Source organism: Esox lucius, chromosome 19 (genome assembly GCF_011004845.1).
Source record: "Esox lucius isolate fEsoLuc1 chromosome 19, fEsoLuc1.pri, whole genome shotgun sequence".
Lineage (NCBI taxonomy): Eukaryota > Metazoa > Chordata > Actinopteri > Esociformes > Esocidae > Esox > Esox lucius.
Genome location: NC_047587.1, coordinates 10,891,510 through 10,909,577, shown reverse-complemented (window position 1 = coordinate 10,909,577; position 18,068 = coordinate 10,891,510). Strand labels below are relative to the sequence as shown.

At 41.3% G+C, this 18,068-nt stretch overlaps 1 protein-coding gene and 2 long non-coding RNA genes across 3 annotated transcripts; 2 read left to right on the top strand and 1 right to left on the bottom strand.

The window, feature by feature from the left end:
- Positions 1-288: 288 nt before the first annotated feature.
- On the bottom strand, positions 289-6,533 carry c19h11orf49 (chromosome 19 C11orf49 homolog). Its single transcript, XM_010865912.4, has 9 exons — positions 6,266-6,533; positions 6,011-6,113; positions 5,609-5,739; positions 4,858-4,942; positions 2,887-2,972; positions 2,421-2,616; positions 2,128-2,237; positions 1,345-1,408; positions 289-1,180 (listed from the first exon to the last, which is right to left on the bottom strand). The coding sequence occupies exons 1-9, from the start codon at positions 6,324-6,326 to the stop codon at positions 1,015-1,017; spliced, it is 1,002 nt and encodes a 333-aa protein (XP_010864214.2). The 5' UTR covers positions 6,327-6,533; the 3' UTR covers positions 289-1,014.
- Positions 6,534-8,220: 1,687 nt separating this feature from the next.
- LOC117593413 lies at positions 8,221-11,965 on the top strand. The gene is made up of 2 exons (XR_004574810.1): positions 8,221-8,474; positions 11,794-11,965. It is a non-coding gene; the product is annotated as an uncharacterized LOC117593413 (long non-coding RNA).
- Positions 11,966-13,952: 1,987 nt separating this feature from the next.
- On the top strand, positions 13,953-17,496 carry LOC105007113. The gene is made up of 3 exons (XR_827500.4): positions 13,953-15,592; positions 16,207-16,364; positions 16,679-17,496. It is a non-coding gene; the product is annotated as an uncharacterized LOC105007113 (long non-coding RNA).
- The last annotated feature ends 572 nt before the right edge of the window (positions 17,497-18,068 follow it).

Sequence of the window (18,068 nt, the reverse complement as noted above, 5' to 3'; positions counted from 1 at the left end):
AAGATCTATACGCATGCATTGATAATGAAACCCAGTGCAGTATCAATGGCACCAGCATTATTTTAATAATAATCTTATTCTAATATAGGAATAATAATATCAGATTTAATTCACACTTCATTCCCAAAGGACAGGGTGTGGTTCTGGAGTGACGGCACCAAATATGATTACTCTAACTGGGAGGATGGAGAGCCCAATAATGCTGGAGGCAGACAGCCTTGTATTTTGATGAAATGGGGAGGTACAGTATACTCACTAACATCCACTGATAAATTAATAACATTCATCTTCATTTACAATTGTTTTTATTTGCCACTTCTTTACATTGGTTGATTTAGGAATTCATTTCTGTCCCATTTCAGGAATGATTTCACCTGTAATTCGGGCTTCCCTTCATTGTGCTCTATAATATATTAAATCCAGAAAACATTAACAAATGCGCCTTAACAGTGTCAGCATTGTAACTGAAACGTCTTCATGGTTAAGTCTAGTCCTGCGAGGCCACACCGACAATTTTTATACTATCGATATGGCTTCCCAAAGACTGTATGTTAACTATATGGGAAAAACGGACTAAAACAGTGTAACCTGTCACCTAGGCAACATTTGTGTGTTATTAACAACTTTTCAGCTAATGTGTCGTGACATTATATATTTCTGAAATGCATTCCTGTGTTACGTCATTTCATTACATATTTCAGCAGACAATACTGCCCCGCATGACCCAGCAGTCTCCTTAGTGAAACGCTAACATGGTCTGATCACACAGCAAAATGCCATGTCACAACGCTGCTCCATCTAGCAGTGAGGAGAACAGGCTGCACGTCCCAGTTGGCTTGGCAGAGATGTTGGCAAAGTGAAACTCCAACTTAAATTTAGCACATAAAATGTGGCAGAATGGTAATTCCCTTAGCTAATCATTCCATGAAGATGTTTCACAATGGGTAAGAGGGATTCATGCATTTATATTTGCAGGTATTCCCCATTTTGCAGAAGGCCATTGTACGGTCATGTTCAGTTCTCTGAGGAGTCCGTCTCCTCCGTGGACCCGTCACTCTCCATCTCAATCCTCCGGCGGTGGTGGAGGGATTTGCGCGGGGAGGCCTTCTTCAGAGGCTCCTTGTGACCCGGGACACTGCTGCTGCTGTTGGACGTAGGACTGATAGCGATCTGGGCAATGCTGTGAGAAATATATCTACAATGAAGTACTATGTAATGCTTCAATGTTGGAGAAGGGTCGAGAATAGTAACTCCAAAGAAAGTCCTGAAAGGGCTTCTAACAAGGTGACAAAGTTATAATCCAGTAGTGTCAAGATAATAAACATTCTGATTTAGTTTACTCACAGCTTCTCCACCTCCTGGTCCATCTCTGGGTCAACAAGCAGCTCTGATTTGTTTGGCAGGGCACCTAGTGAGATCAACACACAGTTAGCTGGATAAATAGCACACACCCATTAACCTGGTGACAGGGCTAAATGAAAGGCTGTACCTGTGGGGCCAACTGGTTATCCAAAATATTTCTGCGAATGTGAGAATGTTATTTTTTTTTGGCTCTCTGGTTTAATAACAGAGAAGCTGGTACTTTTCTGTGAATGGTGCTTGTTCTGTGAACTCTGATCAAAGCTACAGTACCAGTCAAGAGTTTGGACAGACCTACTCATTCGAGGGTATTTCTTTATTTTTACTATTTTCCACATTGTACCAGTGATATATTGTCCATCTTATCTGTAACACAAAACAATGTGCAAAACATCCCAAGGGGGTGACAACTTCATTTAGTCAGTAACCACTGTATTTAGCTGCACACACTGTTGAATTCTGGACAAATGGGAGAAGAATGCTGAGGTGTTTCTGTCCTACTGTAATATTACATGTTTATAATTGGTTTGCTTTGATCAAACTTCATTAAACAAACACCATTTGCCTGTAGCCCGCTCACTGCACTCAGAATATGAGCAGAATGTGATCCGTACACGGGCAGAAGCTTCTGGAAGCTCAGGTTCCTCAAACCTCTCCAGCAAAATGCTTTAGTTCAGAAACGTTGCATCCACAGTCAATGCATAAATTAAAAGCCTAGTAAGTCGGCTTGTAGTTGTATTGCATCATGGGAATAGTAGGATTTCTTACCAATGTCCTGGTTAACACCCTCATGTCTGACCAGAGCCATCACAAAGCCATAGAAGGTTACTCTCTGTGTTTGCTCCAGGACTTCTCTAATAGCAGATTTAGAAGGGTGGCTATGAAGAAGCACACAATACCAATAAATACTACTGCTTTCATCCCTTTAGGGCACTTTTACCTAGGAACAGCTATATAAAGAAGAGACATCTTGTTATATATAAATGTAACATTTTAATTTGATGCCATGGTAATCATAAAATGCATTTAGATTACTTTACTGTAATGAAACTGTTACTTACTTTTGTTTGAACCTCTCACAAAGTCCTTCAATGCACTCTCCGAACACAGACGAGTCCACCCCTTCCTGAGTCTCAAATTCCTCTGTGGCCACTTGGGGGAGCTGTTCCACTGACGAAGAAGTGGGGACGATCACAGTGTTTGGGCTTTTCCCCGACAGGAGGTCCTGGTAGATTATAGCAATGCTCTCTAGGAACTCTGTGCGTGGGAGTTAAATACAAATGATTAAGTTTCAAGGTTTTTCCTTACAAAAAATAAACGTTTTCATAGTAAGCAGAATCACTAATGGCTCCACAAAATGGTGGAGGTGCACACAATGGATGCCTTAGAGAAAGTTCTAAGAAATAATAATTAATGCATTCTGTTCATGATTAATTATTCTGTTCCTGTTTCTTTAAATCAAGTCTGGTTAAAATGAGCATCTGTTTTTCGAAACACTGGTGTGGTTGTTGCTATTTGTTGGTTTACCTTCAAAGTAGAACTGGATTTGGAAAGAGTAGAGGAAATCCGAGAAGGACATGAGGCAGTCCATGGCATCATCCATTAACACTATCCTAGATTAAGAGATGTGAGTAGGATATGACCATAGTGCATCCTTAAAACGTAAAGTCAATAAATGTCACAGACATTTCAACCACATGCTTTCATGTGCATTACATCATTATGCAGTGCTTTAATTTGCAACAAGTCCTTTTGGATTTTAGAACACTTGCATGGACATATTCTGCCAACTGGATGGAAACCTAGCAACAGACATTAAAACAGGCAGATCACCTGGGCTCAACAAATGAGATGCGGCCAACACCTAAACGCCTTAGTTATATATACATACCTAAGCACATATTTTAAATCTGCTTACTGAACACATCAATACATACACATTTCAGAATTACAGAATGCCCAACTACATCGAGATGCAAAAAATAATCACAGCATTCCAAAGCTCAACTTAATTTGATTTAAAGGTAACTTAACATACACTGCTCAAAAAGATTAAGGGAACACAATCACAGTATAACAATTCAATTAAACTTCATGGATGTCAATCTGCCCAGTTAGGAAGCATAAGCGATTGTGAATCAATGTCACCTGTTTTGGTGTAAATGAAAGTGACAACAGGTGCACTGGAGAAGCAACAGCAAGACAACCCCCAAAAAGGGAATGGTTTTGCAGGTGGTGGCCACAGACAATAACACTCTCCTTATCCTTCCTGACAGATTCTTCTCTAGTTTTGCTAGTGTCTATGTCACTGCTGGTAGCATGAGGTGGTACCTGCAGCCCATTCTATTTGCACAGGCAGTCCAGCTCCTATAGGATGGCACATCCATTGTGCGAGGAGGAACAGATTGAGCACTGCCAGACCTACAAAATGACCTCCAGCAGGCTACTGGTGAGCATGTTTCTGACCGACTCCATGACGGCGGCATGAGGGGCCGACATCCTCTAGTGGGTCCTGTGCTCTGAGCCCTGCACCGTGCAGATTTATTGGTATTCACCAGAGAACACCAGAATTGGCAATTCCACCATTGGCACCCTGTTCTCTTCACAGATGAGAGCAGGTTCACACTAAGCACATGACAGAGGTGAAAGAGTCTGGAGACACCTTGGTGAAAGTTATGCTGCCTGCAACATCAAGCATGACCAGTTTGGTGGTGGGTCAGTGATGGTCTGGGGAGGCATATCCTTGAAGGGTCACACAGACCTCCATGTGCTAGCCAACGGTACCCTGGCTGCTGTTAGGTACCAGGATGAAATCCTCAGACCCATCGTCAGACCTTACGCTGGTGCAGTGGGCCCTGGGTTCCTCCTGGTGCAGGACAATGCCCGGCCTCAGGTGGCCAGAGTGTGTAGGCAGTTCCTGGATGACAAAGGCATTGATGCCATTGACTGGCCCTCACGTTCCCCAGACCTGAATTCAACTGAGAACCTCAGGGACATTATGTATTGGTGCAATCGATGCCATCAAGTAGTGCCACAGACTGTCCAAGAGCTCACTGATGTCCTGATCCAGGTCTGGGAGGAGATCCCCCAGGACACCTTCCTCTGTCTCATTAGGAGCACGCCCATACGTTGTCAGGAGTGCATTCAGGCACGTGGGGGCCATACGCGCTACTGAATGACATTATGAGTTGCTGTGATCAAATTCATGCAAGTTGGAACAGCCTGTGATTTCAATTGTTTGATTTTATTTGATATTCGTGTGAGTTTGAATCCAACCCTCAATCTGTTGGTGATTTTGGTTTCCACTGACCGTCGTTATGTAATTTTGTTCTCAACGAATTACACAATGTACAGTAAAGATACTGATCTTCAATATTTTTCGTTCATCGAGACCCACTGTGATTTAAGTGTCCCTTTATTGTTTTTGAAGCAGTGCAATACAAAATATATACAATAACACGTAAAATACAATAAAAGTCATGATGCCAAATCACAGACCTGGCTGCACGTTGTACCATCTCCACTGGAAAGTCTGGACAGAGGAGCTGCAGAAGGGAGCTGTACTCCAACATGGCCAGGAGGTCTATATAAAGTTTATAGTTAGTACCTCTTTCTCAACCCATCCCATAGCCCCACAAGGGGGGTTGAACCAGTGGTGCTGTGAACTGCAACACACGTCAATACCATCCTTGATAATGACCACCTGGCACCTTTTCCAATGGCTCAATCCACATAATGTTAAGCTAACATGAAAGAGTCATAGACCCGTCAGGGAAGTATGGAAAACAGAGGTCCATTGTGTATACAACATAGCACATAACATCGGCTAACAACGACAGACAATAACAGAGATATTCACAGTTTCTATGAAAGTCGATGACACAAAGGAGCCTTGGAGGTCCATGTACGAATCACGAAAGCCAAAAAGGCAGCAAATCAAAAATCATACATTATTTACTAATTCATTTTCAGTGGTCCCACTACTCGGACACACACCTGTCAGACAAACAGTAGGGCTGTAATGGTACACATATTTGTAACTGTAGCGTATGGGATGGGGGTTCTCACCAGGCATTGTACATTGCTCCTGGATTCATTTTGGATATGTTGCCAAATGAACTAAAAACTGATCTTGAGTAACTGTTGACAATATATTTTTTTGTTGTACCGCAGCCATGACCCTAAAACTGCAAAACACACCATCGGTCAGTACCACTGCACCCCTAGCACACACACACATTAAGCCTACCTCCATTCTTCCCGATCTGTCTGAAGCACCTCCAGAGGACTCGGATGAAGGACGCCCTGTTATGAGGAGTGGCCTTGATGTAGCTAAATTCTCGGAAGAGGACATGGTTGCCGTTCTTCACACTGCTGAAACTATCAGTTGATCACAAAGGAAGCGAAATACAACTTGTCATAAGTTAGAGGCAGGCCAATTATTTGACACAACATCAACCCTCAAAAAGGGAATTTTTTAAGCCATAAGCACAAGCAAAGATGTCCAATGATAAGCTTGTATGTACAAGGTTTAGTCTACTGTACCTAGAATGGTATAGCTAACTTTGGAATAAGATTAATTGAAACGTGCTGCACTGCTCTGTTAAAGATACTCCCTGAAAAACAGTGATGGAATTGAACAAAAACCTACTACTCTGCGAAGTAACGGACCACGCCAAACTGTGTGTACTCATCCTTGTGCTCAATGAGCTGGGTCACAGCATCGTTTAAGTAGAAAAGCACACTGGTTTTAGCTGGAAGAGAAAGAGGTTAGCAAACTTAACTTGCTATTACATTTGGTCATCAATACTACTGTAGCGTTACAAACAGCTGCAATGCAGATGGAACTAGTTACAGTACAGTACTACTAGGCTGCAGATTCAAGGCACAGAGGCTAGCTACTCACCAAGGTACTCATCAACTGAAAGGGTCGGGTTGAAACGATCAGGAATAATTTTCGTGCACATTGCAATGTCCGTAAATACAAGGTTAAACGCAATATATATATTTTTTAATGTATTCACTACATTGGATTCCACAGTTCACATTGCATGTTCAAGTTACTTCACTGTAGCAACCACTGAGGTAAAAGAGAGGTTTCCATGGGAAACAGACGGATGTTTTAGGTTTCATTAATTAAACCCCCATTGAACATCGGTATTCGCTGAAAGGTTCCTAGTGTATTTTATAATATCGTTTTCCCTACAAGGCCCCCAGAAAACAATTGACACTTTTGAAATTGAACCTTATTTCATCATGCAAATTAAAAATAAAACCCAGGGAGAGCAACCGAGGGCACAGCCTTGAGTGTCACGTTACAACCAGTTTATTTCAATGTATAATTTAGCAGGATTTACGACTTCATTACTTCCTTTCACTTAGAATGTTGATGAATTGTTGATCCATTATAAGCACAGCAATGCCTTACAGACGCCTTCACTTTTCAAGTCACTTCTTAATGACAGATTTATTTACCATCCAGGGAAATCAATGATTCCCTCGATATCCACAAATATGTTGAATGTAATATTTATTTCTCCAATGCCACCAGAAGGACTGAAAGTAGAGTCTTGCCACCTTGGTAAAGAAATAAATGTAATATACTTATAATTTTAATATTATTTTAGCTTGACTACCAGGTGAGCGAATTCGTTATATAAGTTTGCTGATGTAGTTCCAGTCGAAATGTTGTACACCTACTAATTCAAGGGTATTTCAAGGCTATTTTTAAAATGTTCCACATTGTAGAATAATTGTTAAGACATTGAAACTATTAACGTTTTTCTTTCACTCTGCACAGTCCAACTGTGACCATAAGACTTTGTTCCAGAATTCTGCAGACTTTTAAGTAGTTTTCAGCCAACTGCAACCACAGCTGTTATTTAGGTTTATACTAAGAGTTTAAATCTTGTAGTGCACCCTCTATAGTTCTGCTGGTATATCCTTCTGTGTATTCTGGTATTCCATGACACATCTGTGACCATTGCTAGGATATTGTTCCTGGTATGTTGGACTTCATCACCACTGAAAAATGTTTCAGTCATCCACTATAGTGGTCTAACTTGGTCTAGCAGGTCATTTGCCATTGTTGAGCTCACCAGTGATTTCTTTGTTCTTCTTAATAAACCAAACAGTGGATCTTGGCCCGCTGATTGTTTTGGCTATGTCTCTGAACAATTCAGTTTAATCTTCTTCATGTTTGCCAGCCACCTTGCACTGATACTTCTTTGACCTAATTGTATCAGGCAGCTACAGACTCTAAATGCAAAATCTAGAAGCAATACTAGATATTGGCAGCTCTGCAGTAGATCCACTAATTCTTCAACCAAACACACTTGCCTGATAAGAGACATCTGTAGTGGACAATGGCCCACAAAACACACTGCAACTTTTAAATGGTTCATCCAATTAAAGCTGACAGTCTATGATGATTCTGCAGCCTTCTATTTTATCACTGAGAAACGTTTAATCTCCTGGTTGGATTGACTGGCTTTGTGAGATGACATCTGGGAGAGAGATGAAATTAGACCAAAATTGTCAGTTAATACAAATCATACTGAGTACAGCTTAAACAAAAATGATTTAGTTTTAAAAAACTGAAATAATCTAAACTACACAGGTGAATGAACTGGAAAAAAAGCATTGCATTCTAATTGAAGAAGAAATACCTTTTCAAATGAAGCAAACATTAATTTAATTGAACCAATTGTGGAAATAAAAATGGAAGAAGCAGGAAAAGGGGCACCTCCAGTAAATTGTGGTGATCCTAGCAGTTAGAGTTACCAGTAGATAGAATTCCAGGACTGGCAGTGATAACAATGCTAATCTTTCAACCTAAGTATTTTCTGTAAATGAAATGTACTCAATCAACATAAAACTTCAAGGTTAAAATTGCATTTAGAATATTTGACTCCAGAGTTGCCATTTACGACAGTTCGATAAAATGTCTATTTTGACTGGCCGTAGGTTGGGTGGGTGAGGCGGAGCCCCTTCTGTGGTGCGCTCCTCAGCATTACACTACACCCTTGGGGGCGTTTCAATGCGTGGAGTGAGTGATGTTCAAATATCAACTCTATCTCAATAGCTAACCTAATTGACTAGCAGATCACCCGCAGGTAACCGAGAAGCCCATATTAATTGTTTTGTTTCTTAGCTAGCAAGCTCCAAACGGACAGACGAGCTTGCGTTTGGATCTTCACTCAGTCCTCATTAATTCTGTTCAAAATTGCTGCGTTTTCTCGGCCTTAGTGGCATACAATGGAGTTAGTAATGATTTGTGCTTATGCTATATTATTATAGAATATTTTGTCTTATTATATCACTATATTGGTTTATAAGAAGGAATCGTTGTTTATAGTGTAAATTGTTGTTTGGATTTTTAGCTTAATAATAACAGACATGTCCAGTTAGCATGTTGCTGGCCAACATTAGCTAACTTAGCTTGATGTTGTCATCTGACGTTTGCACTCACATCACTAGTCTGATTTTAACATATCTCGCGAACTGCGCATTGATGCATAAATGCAGGAAATACAGTGGACTGTAAAAGCATGTTTATTCTAGCTAGCTAGCAAACAATAACACAACTAGTTATATTAATATAACGGAAAGAAAATGGTGGGGGAATGAACAAATTCTTTTTATCAAGTTTAGCTGATTACGAGGGACACATTTAAACGTCACATTTGTCTCCAATTTCAGTCCCAGTCAAACGTTGGGACACAGCTATCATTCAGGGTATTTCTATATTTTTACTATTTTCCACATTGTAGAATAATAGTGATGACATTAAAACTATGAATTAACACATGGAATCATGTAGCAACCCCCCCAAAAGAAAACGTTAAGCAGAACAAAATACATATCACATTGTTGATTCTTATAAGTAGACGCACTGCCATAATGACAGTTTTGCATTCTCTTAACTAGTTTCATAAAACCTTGAATGCAATCAATTAGAATATGTGCCTTGTTAAAAGTACATTTGTGGAATTTCCTTAATTCTTAATGCCTTTGAGGGTCTGGGGTCACTTAGAAACATATTTTCTAAAGAAAAGCTAATTGTCTGGCCTTTAAAATAACGTCAAAGTGATCATAAATACAGTGTCGACATTGTTAATGTTGTAAATGAATATTGTAGCTGGAAACAGCAGATTTTCTATTAAATATATAGGCATACAAAGGCTCATTATCAGCAACAACCTGTCCTGTGTTCCAATGGCAGATTGTTTGCTAATCCAAGTTCATAATTTTAAAAGGCTAATTGATCATTAGACAACCCTTTTGCAATTGTTAGCACAGCTGAAAATGTGTGCTGATTAAAGAAGCAATAAATCTGGACTTCTTTAGACTAATTCAGTGTCTGGAGCAGCAGCAATTGTAGGTGCAATTACAGGCTCAAAATGGCCAGAAACAAAGAACTTTCTTCTGAAACTCGTCAGTCTATTCTTGTTTTAAGAAATGAAGGCAATTCCATGCGAGAAATTGCTAAGAAACTGAAGATCTCGTTCAACGCTGTGTGCTACTCCCTTCACAGAACAGCACAAACTGGCTCTAACCAGAATAGAATGAGGAGTGGGAGGCCCCGGTGCACAACTGAGCAAGAGGACAAATACATAAAAGTGTCTAGTTTGAGAAACAGATGCCTCACAGGTGCTCAATTGGCAGCTTCATTAAATAGTACCCGCAAAACACCAGTCTCAATGTCAACAGTGAAGAGGCGACTCCAGGATGCTGGCCTTCTAGGCAGAGTTGCAAAGAAAAAGCCATATCTCAGACTGGCCAATAAAAAGAAAAGATTAAGATGGGCAAAAGAACACAGACACTGGACAGAGGAAGATTGGAAAAAAGTGTTATGGACAGATGAATCAAAGTTTGAGGTGTTCAGATCACAAAGAAGAACATTTGTGAGACTCAGACCCAATGAAAAGATGGTGGAGGAGTCCTTGACGCCATCTGTCAAGAATGATGAAGGCAATGTGATGGTCTGGGGGTGCTTTGGTGGTGGTGAAGTAGGAGATTTGTACAGGGTAAATGGGACCTTGAAAAAGGATGGCTATCAATCTATTTTGCAACACCATGCCATACCCTGTGGACAGCGCTTGATTGGAGACAATTTCCTCCTACAACAGGACAACGACCCAAAGCACAGCTCCAAACTATGTAAGAACTATTTAGGGGAGAAGCAGTCAGGTGGTATTCTGTCTATAATGGAGTGGCCAGCACAGTCACCAGATCTCAACCCAATTAAGCTGTTGTGGGAGGAGCTTGACCGTATGGTAGGTAAGAAGTGCCCATCAAGTCAATCCAACTTGTGGGAGGTGCTTCAGGAATCATGGGGTGAAATCCCTTCAGATTACCTCAACAAATTGACAGCTAGAATGCCAACAGTCTGCAAGGCTGTAATTGCTGCAAATGGAGGATTCTTTGACGAAAGCAAAGTTTGAAGGACACAATTATTATTTCAATTAAAAATAATTATTTCTAACCTTAAGTCAGTATTTCCTATTCACTTTGGTGTATTTCCTATTCAATCTCATTTAATGTATGTTTTCATGGAAAATAGGACATTCCTAAGTGACCCCAAACTTTCGAGCAGTAGTCTGTATATACCCTAGTTGTCCATATTATGGCAAGAACACCGTAAATAAGCAAAAAGAAATGCCAGTCCATCACTTCAAGACATGAAGGTCAGTCAATACAGAACATTTCAAGAACTTTGAAAGTTTCTTGAAGTGCAGGCCACCACAGAATGTAAGAACACCACAGGAATGAAAGAGTTACCTCTGCTACAGAGGATACATTCATTAGTTACCAGCCTTAGTTACCAGCCTCAGAAACCGTGCCAAGATTGCAGCCCAAATAAATGCTTCAGAGTTCAAGTAACTGACATCAGCTGTCCAGAGGAGACTGTGAGTCGGGATTTCATGGTCAAACTGCAGCACCACAACAGAAGGACACCAAGAGACTTGAGAAATGGACATTAGACAGGTGGAAATCTGTCCTTTGGTTTGATGAGTCTAAAGCAGACCTGGGCAAACTACGGCCCGCGGGCCACATCCGGCCCTTTGTACGTCCCTGTCCGGTCCGCGTGAGGCCAGTCATAAATTATAGGGATGCACCGAAAATTCGGCTACCGAATAATTGACAATCTTTTCTTTCGGTGTTTCGGTTTTTGGTTCTCGGCCTTTGGAAATTTTATTTTGAAAAGCGTAACGTTTGTATTACTTACGTATGGACGTATATGCGTGTGTGAGCTGAGAGTGAAGGTGAACAGCGACAAGCGAGGCTAGCCAGGTTACCCTCAAGATGTCGGCTCACGTTAAGAAAAGAAAAGTTGATAACGAATGCCGTGTTTTCAACAAGACATTGCCTGCCAAGTATTTCTTTACAGAAATTAAAGGTAAAGCCGTTTGCTTTATCTGTGGTACACAGGTCGCTGTGTTAAAGGATTATAATTTGAATCGCCACTACACGACCAAGCATGAAGATAAATACAGAAATCTGTCTGATGAAGAGCGCGCGTGGGATTCTGATGCGTTGCTAGCAAAACTGCAAACCCAACAAGGACTTTTTACACCCCCAGAGGTGCAGCCATCAGGACAAGGTATGTAATTTCTCACAATATCGCCAGAAAAAGTATGGCATTTTCTGACGGAGAGTTTATTTAAGAGTGCTTATTGGACTCTGTTGCGTTGTTGTGCCTGGAGAAAAAGGGCGCATTTGAGAATGTGTCACTCTCCCGACGCACTGTAACAAGACGGGTTGAGGACATCGCTGGAAACTTGGAGCTTCAGCTGAAGAACATAGCGGCCGACTTTGACCATTTTTCTCTGGCTTTGGATGAGAGCTGCGATGTACGTCACACCGCCCAGCTACTCATCTTCTTACGTGGCATAACTGCAGACTTTCAAATCACGGAGGAGTTGGCAGTCAATGAAAAGGACAACCACTGGTAATGACTTGTTCACAGAGGTAAATGCATGTTTGGACATGTTAGGACTGAAATGAGACAAGCTGGCAGGTGTGACAACAGACGGTTGTCCAAATCTGACTGGGAAAAATGTTGGACTTTTAAAGAGAATGCAGGATAAAGTGACAGAAATGAACCCTTTGCAGAAATTGACCTTTTTGCATTGTATTATACATCAGGAAGTGTTATGTAAGACAGTGTTGATGCTGTAACTAAAACAGTTAACTTCATCCGAGTGAGAGCATTAAATCACCTGTTGCATTTTTTAAGGAAAATGAGAGCTTATGTCACCATGTTCAATCACTGCACTGTCAGGTGGCTCAGCCTTGGCAAAGTACTAAAAAGTGTGTGGGACCTGAGAGACCAGATTCAGGATTTCTGTGTTAAGAAAGGACATAACATCCCAGAGCTTTCAGATAAAGACTGGGTGGCAGACCTCGTGTTCGCTGTAGATGTGACTGCACTAATGAACAAACTAAATGTCAAACTGCAGTGCAAGGGCCTTTTTGTGCACGAGATGTACAGTGCAGTGAAGGCTTTCATGAGAAAGTTGCAGCTTATCTCAAGCCAAGTAATGGACAACATTTTGACCCACTTGCCAACACTAAAGGAAGCCAAAAGATCAGCCAATCACATCCACAAGTAATCAACCATCTCTGCATGCAGAGTTTTCGAGGTGATTTCAAAACTCTTGAGAGTGAAATGCACATGGTTTCTTCTCCCTTCAACTGCAGTGTGGATAATGCACCAAGTGATGTTCAGATGGAACTCATTGACCTGCAGTCTGACACACTTCTGGCAGAGCACTTCAGGTCAGTCTCACTGCTGGACTTTTACTCCTCCCTCAAAGAGGAGAACTTTCCACACCTGAGGAGGCATGCTCAGAGGATTCTAGTCCTCTTTGGATCTACCTATGTACGTGATCAGACATTCTCAGTGATGAAGTTCAACAAATCCAAACACAGATCCTCTATCACTGATGACATCTTCTCAGCTGTCCTTCGCATAGCCACCTCAGACATTCAGCCAGATTTCAATGCCCTTGTTCAAGCCCAGAACAGACTGGATTATTCTCACTGAAGAGGTAAAATGAGGTGGAAAAGTTATTGTTTGTTGTATTGCTGTATTTCTATAAACTTGTTAAGTTGTTTGTTGTTTTTCATTGTTTGTGGAGATTAACAAGTTAAAAAAAATGTGCATCCATCCATCTTCTTCCGCTTATCCGGGGCCGGGTCGCGGGGCAGCAGTCTAAGCAGGGATGCCCAGACTTCCCTCTCCCTAGACACTTCCTCCAGCTCTTCCCGGGGGGACACCGAGGCGTTCCCAGGCCAGCCGGGAGACATAGTCCCTCCGGCGTGTCCTAGGTCTTCCCCAGGGTCTCCTCCCGGTGGGACGGGCCTGGAACACCTTCCCGGGAAGGCGTCCAGGAGGCATCCAAAACAGATGCCCAAGCCACCTCAGCTGACCCCTCTCGATGTGGAGGAGCAGCGGCTCTACTCTGAGCTCCTAAGAGATCGCCCAGCCACCCTGCGGAGAAAGCTCATTTCGGCCGCCTGTATCCGGGATCTTGTCCTTTGGGTCATGACCCAAAGCTCATGACCATAGGTGAGAGTAGGAACGTAGATTGACCGGTAAATCGAGAGCTTCGCCTTGCGGCTCAGCTCTTTCTTCACCACGACAGACCGATACATCGACCGCATTACTGCAGTCGCTGCACCGATCAGTCTGTCAGATTTTGGGCTTCACTTGGATATTTGGGAAGGTTACCAGAATATTGCAGCCCTGGTTTGTATTGATCATAAATGGCTTGTCCAGTCTGACTGTAATTTGTGTTAACTTTGGAACAATGTTTTTATATATAATTAACCTTTATTTCAGCATACTGATTCAATAATTAGTTTGGTTTCTTATTTGACCTATACACCACAATTTCACATTGCCTAATATAAATATTTACAGAATAGTTTTATTCTTCCGATTATCAGTATCAGCTATTCAAAATATATAATTTAGTGCATTTTACAATGGAAGAAAGTTGAGCAGAATTGCGTTCAAGTTATCGTTGGTGTGGCCCGCTGACACAATTCAGGTTTCTCATGTGGCCCCTTGTGAAAATTAATTTGCCTGCCCCTGGTCTAAAGTATAATTCTTCAGTTGTGAACAACCTCAGCATAGCCAGACCTTGGGCAGTGGTGATATTCCTAAAAGCCATTTGAATAATTGTAGGTTGCTTTCTTTACATCACTTCTGGTTAATCTTTGTCCACAATACTTTTTTTCAGAATTCTGTAGACTTACTTTTTAGCCAACTGTAACATCTGTATTTTGATATTTAGGCTATAACTTGTTGTTTGCATCTTGTAATTCACCTTTACTTATGCCGTGTTTTGTATTTCTCTTATAAGGATGGTGTGGCTGACAGCTAGCTCAATGCATGGAGATGAATTCGAACCAATCATGTGAAGTGAAACCTGCAGCCTTTCCCCTTTTGCACCCTCTGAGTTCCAAAGCCAGATTCGTAGCATAAAAGACATATCGTTGGGATGTCCTTGTTATGTCTGGAACACATGTCCAATCGTAAGGTGAGACAGAACAGCACAACTTGAAATTGAATCTTGAGCCTTGTGCCCAAAACAACAGACCTGAGGCACAGAGGCACTCACTGCTAGAAGGAAATGAGACTTTCTGTCAAAGTATGTATAGCATCATGTTAGAGGCAGAGAGGCCTTTGGTCCTCTATGTCAACAGACAGGGACAACAGGACAGTGTGCCAGGTGAGGGGACAGGACCAGGGAGAAACTTCACACTTAAATGTAGACTTTGACATGCATTGGGATAGAGGTTGTGCAATTTTGGCTCAAAATGCTGTGGGAAGTCGAAACGTGTAACTAAAATGTAGTGGCTAAATTAAGATTCAAGTTAAAATTCAGGTGGGAGGTCGAAAGATGCATTGAATGGGTGAAATGAAAATTGTACTGGAGAAAACAGGACTATATTGGGAGGGTGCCAACCATGTCCTGTCGACCAGGAACACGGGTGAAGAACTCGTAAAGACCCTGGTTCTTGTGATAGGAGCAACAACTGATTCATTACGGGCCCCTGCAGTTGTTCCCAATGGACGACACAACAGCTCTACGTCTCAGGAAAGGACTTTTAAATCCAGGCCAGCCACTGCCGACCAGGTCGAGACCACCAGCCCAGGACAACATCCCAGCTCCAGGAACGACAAGAATCAGTGCAACGGAAACAACCAGACCACTCGGTGAGCAACACCTGCGACGGAAGGTTTGCCTGTACATCACAAGTAACTGCACACACTCCCTCCAGTGCCGACTTTTGAGACACACACATTATACACCAGGCCAAGAAGGGATTGGGGAAATTCCAAAAGGGAAAAGCTTGACATTTTGTGTGACTTTGGTCAATAACAACATATTTGTGAAAGAAAACATGTAAATGTAAGTTTTAATAACACCTCAAGCACAGCTGGACAATGTGCTCATGGTAATCTATTGGTGTATGTTTTTTTTTTTTTACCATCAATACAAAAGGTGGAGGAAACATCAGTGATTAATTCTTATCCTTAGTAAAAATATTGTTTTGTGTGAATGACAAAAGTGGGAACAGGTATAGCTGATCCTGTTCTATTTAGAAACACACTGTATTTAAAACAGATGGAGTAGACATCATTTTAACTTCAACCAAGATCACCCATGACCATTGTCGGTTTACTTTTTGTTCCACCGTAACTGCTTTTGCTGTGTAGGTAATGGTAACCCATATACTTATAGGACATGAGGCTGGAGTAATATTCTCTGTGATTAACCTATTCAAATTAACTAGCATGACATTATACTGTTTTCACTACTCCTGAAGGTACCATGAAGGCAGAGCATCAGGTATAACACCCAGCCGATCAAGTGGTAATAGAGAACAGTGACGAGTGGTAACTGAAACTCCCCGAGACGTTATTATGGATGTTCATCACCCATCGCTTCCAACCCGCTCCTGGATACCAGGACATGCCGTTAAGGGTAGGACCAACAGTTTGTATAGTCAATTAGCCTTAGCTCACACTAGTGTTATTGGGAAGGGAAATGTGTTGTGTATGGGCTCACAGCCCATATATCCATAATGGGGTGCCTCTGACAGTCCATCCCAATATCTGAGTGTTGTTTTTCAAATGAGCCCCAAACAAGAACACATGTAAAGCAGAGTTGTCCTGATTCTCTGTCTGTTCATGTTTCTTCTATGCTTGTATTGCAGAATTGCCATTAAGGGATGCTAACCCGATTTCTTTTTGTATCTTAATTTGAAAACAATCTAACATTTGATCTGTACCCTTCAGGAAAACCCTCGCTGACTGGTTTCAGCTGATTCCCCACTTACACTGACATGCAAGTTTTGAAGCCTGGTGTTTTCACAATGGTATACATCAAACCCAGAAGGGGCCTTGGGTCAGGTGTGGCATGTCAGCGACCAATGCATGCACAAGAAAGCTTTGCGATAGTCCAGAAGATCAAGAAAGAAAACCAGTGGCTGGAAAGTGTAACAAAAACAAATATTTCTACTTTGTGTAATCATTGATTACTGAAATGACTTGTGTTAATCAAACATCATTAATATCTGTGCCAAGGTAGCTTAAGTGAAGTAATTGTCACATCCCAGTCCTCATGACATGAGTTTAATGCCTTATTAGAGAATGAATTTTCTTACAATTTGGATAATCAAATTAGGTGTTTGTCCATAAATTGACAAAAGGGGAGAATTGTAGAGGATCTATTTGTTTTAAATATAGGCACCCATGTATTACATTGTTTGCTTGTTATCTCGGTTTGTCTGTCAGTTTCATTATGAACACCGATAAGCCTCGGTATGAATTGTATTATGTTTATTTATTAAAACCTGCTAAACTGCTATCGAAAATCAAGTGTAATAAATGGACAGTGTTAGAATAGACTAGGCCGGAAATTGCTTTGAACTGCTCACTGAAGCCAAGGATGTGGTTTGTTTTCTTTCTTGTGTGTATCTTGAGCGGAATTAATAATACTTCGGGAACTGATAAGGGGTTTATAAAAAGGTAAAAATCTACAATGTGACTTCGAAACAACACGACACTGCTTTTTGACTTGTTCCACGCGGGTTGAATAAAGTTAAAATAATCAACGGCTATCCAGTCTTTTTTCAAACGTATTTTTTGCTTGTTTTCCCTGAAAAGTGGACTTTTACACAGCTTTATGGCACCAACCACTTGCAAAGTAAAATCGGAATTTGGCCAATATCCACCAATTAAAGCAAACACAAGCAGACAACTAAAACACAGTGCTATTTCATCTTTCGTATTTTAAACTTGCTTTGGAAATAAACATCATTGCCTACATTTTTTGTTGTTGTCTTTGGCCCAGAAGAACAGCAACAGAGATCAAGGCGAGGGCAGGACATGCAGAAATAAGGGAAGGAGCAGCAAAAGGGGCACCTCCAGTAAATACGGGGATCCTAGTTAGACTGACCAGTAACCGATTTAAAAAATATATAATTATCCCAGGTCTGGCATGGTTAACAATTAGCCCTTTTTCCCCAGGTCATTGCCTTCAATGAGAATTTGTTCTCAATCAACATACAACATACATTATTTGAATCTGAATATTTGACTTGAAAGTTGACATTCGTGACAGTGTGGTTAAGATTTGAAAATCCTTACATTTTGACTGGTCATGACGTGGGATGGGTGAGGCGTT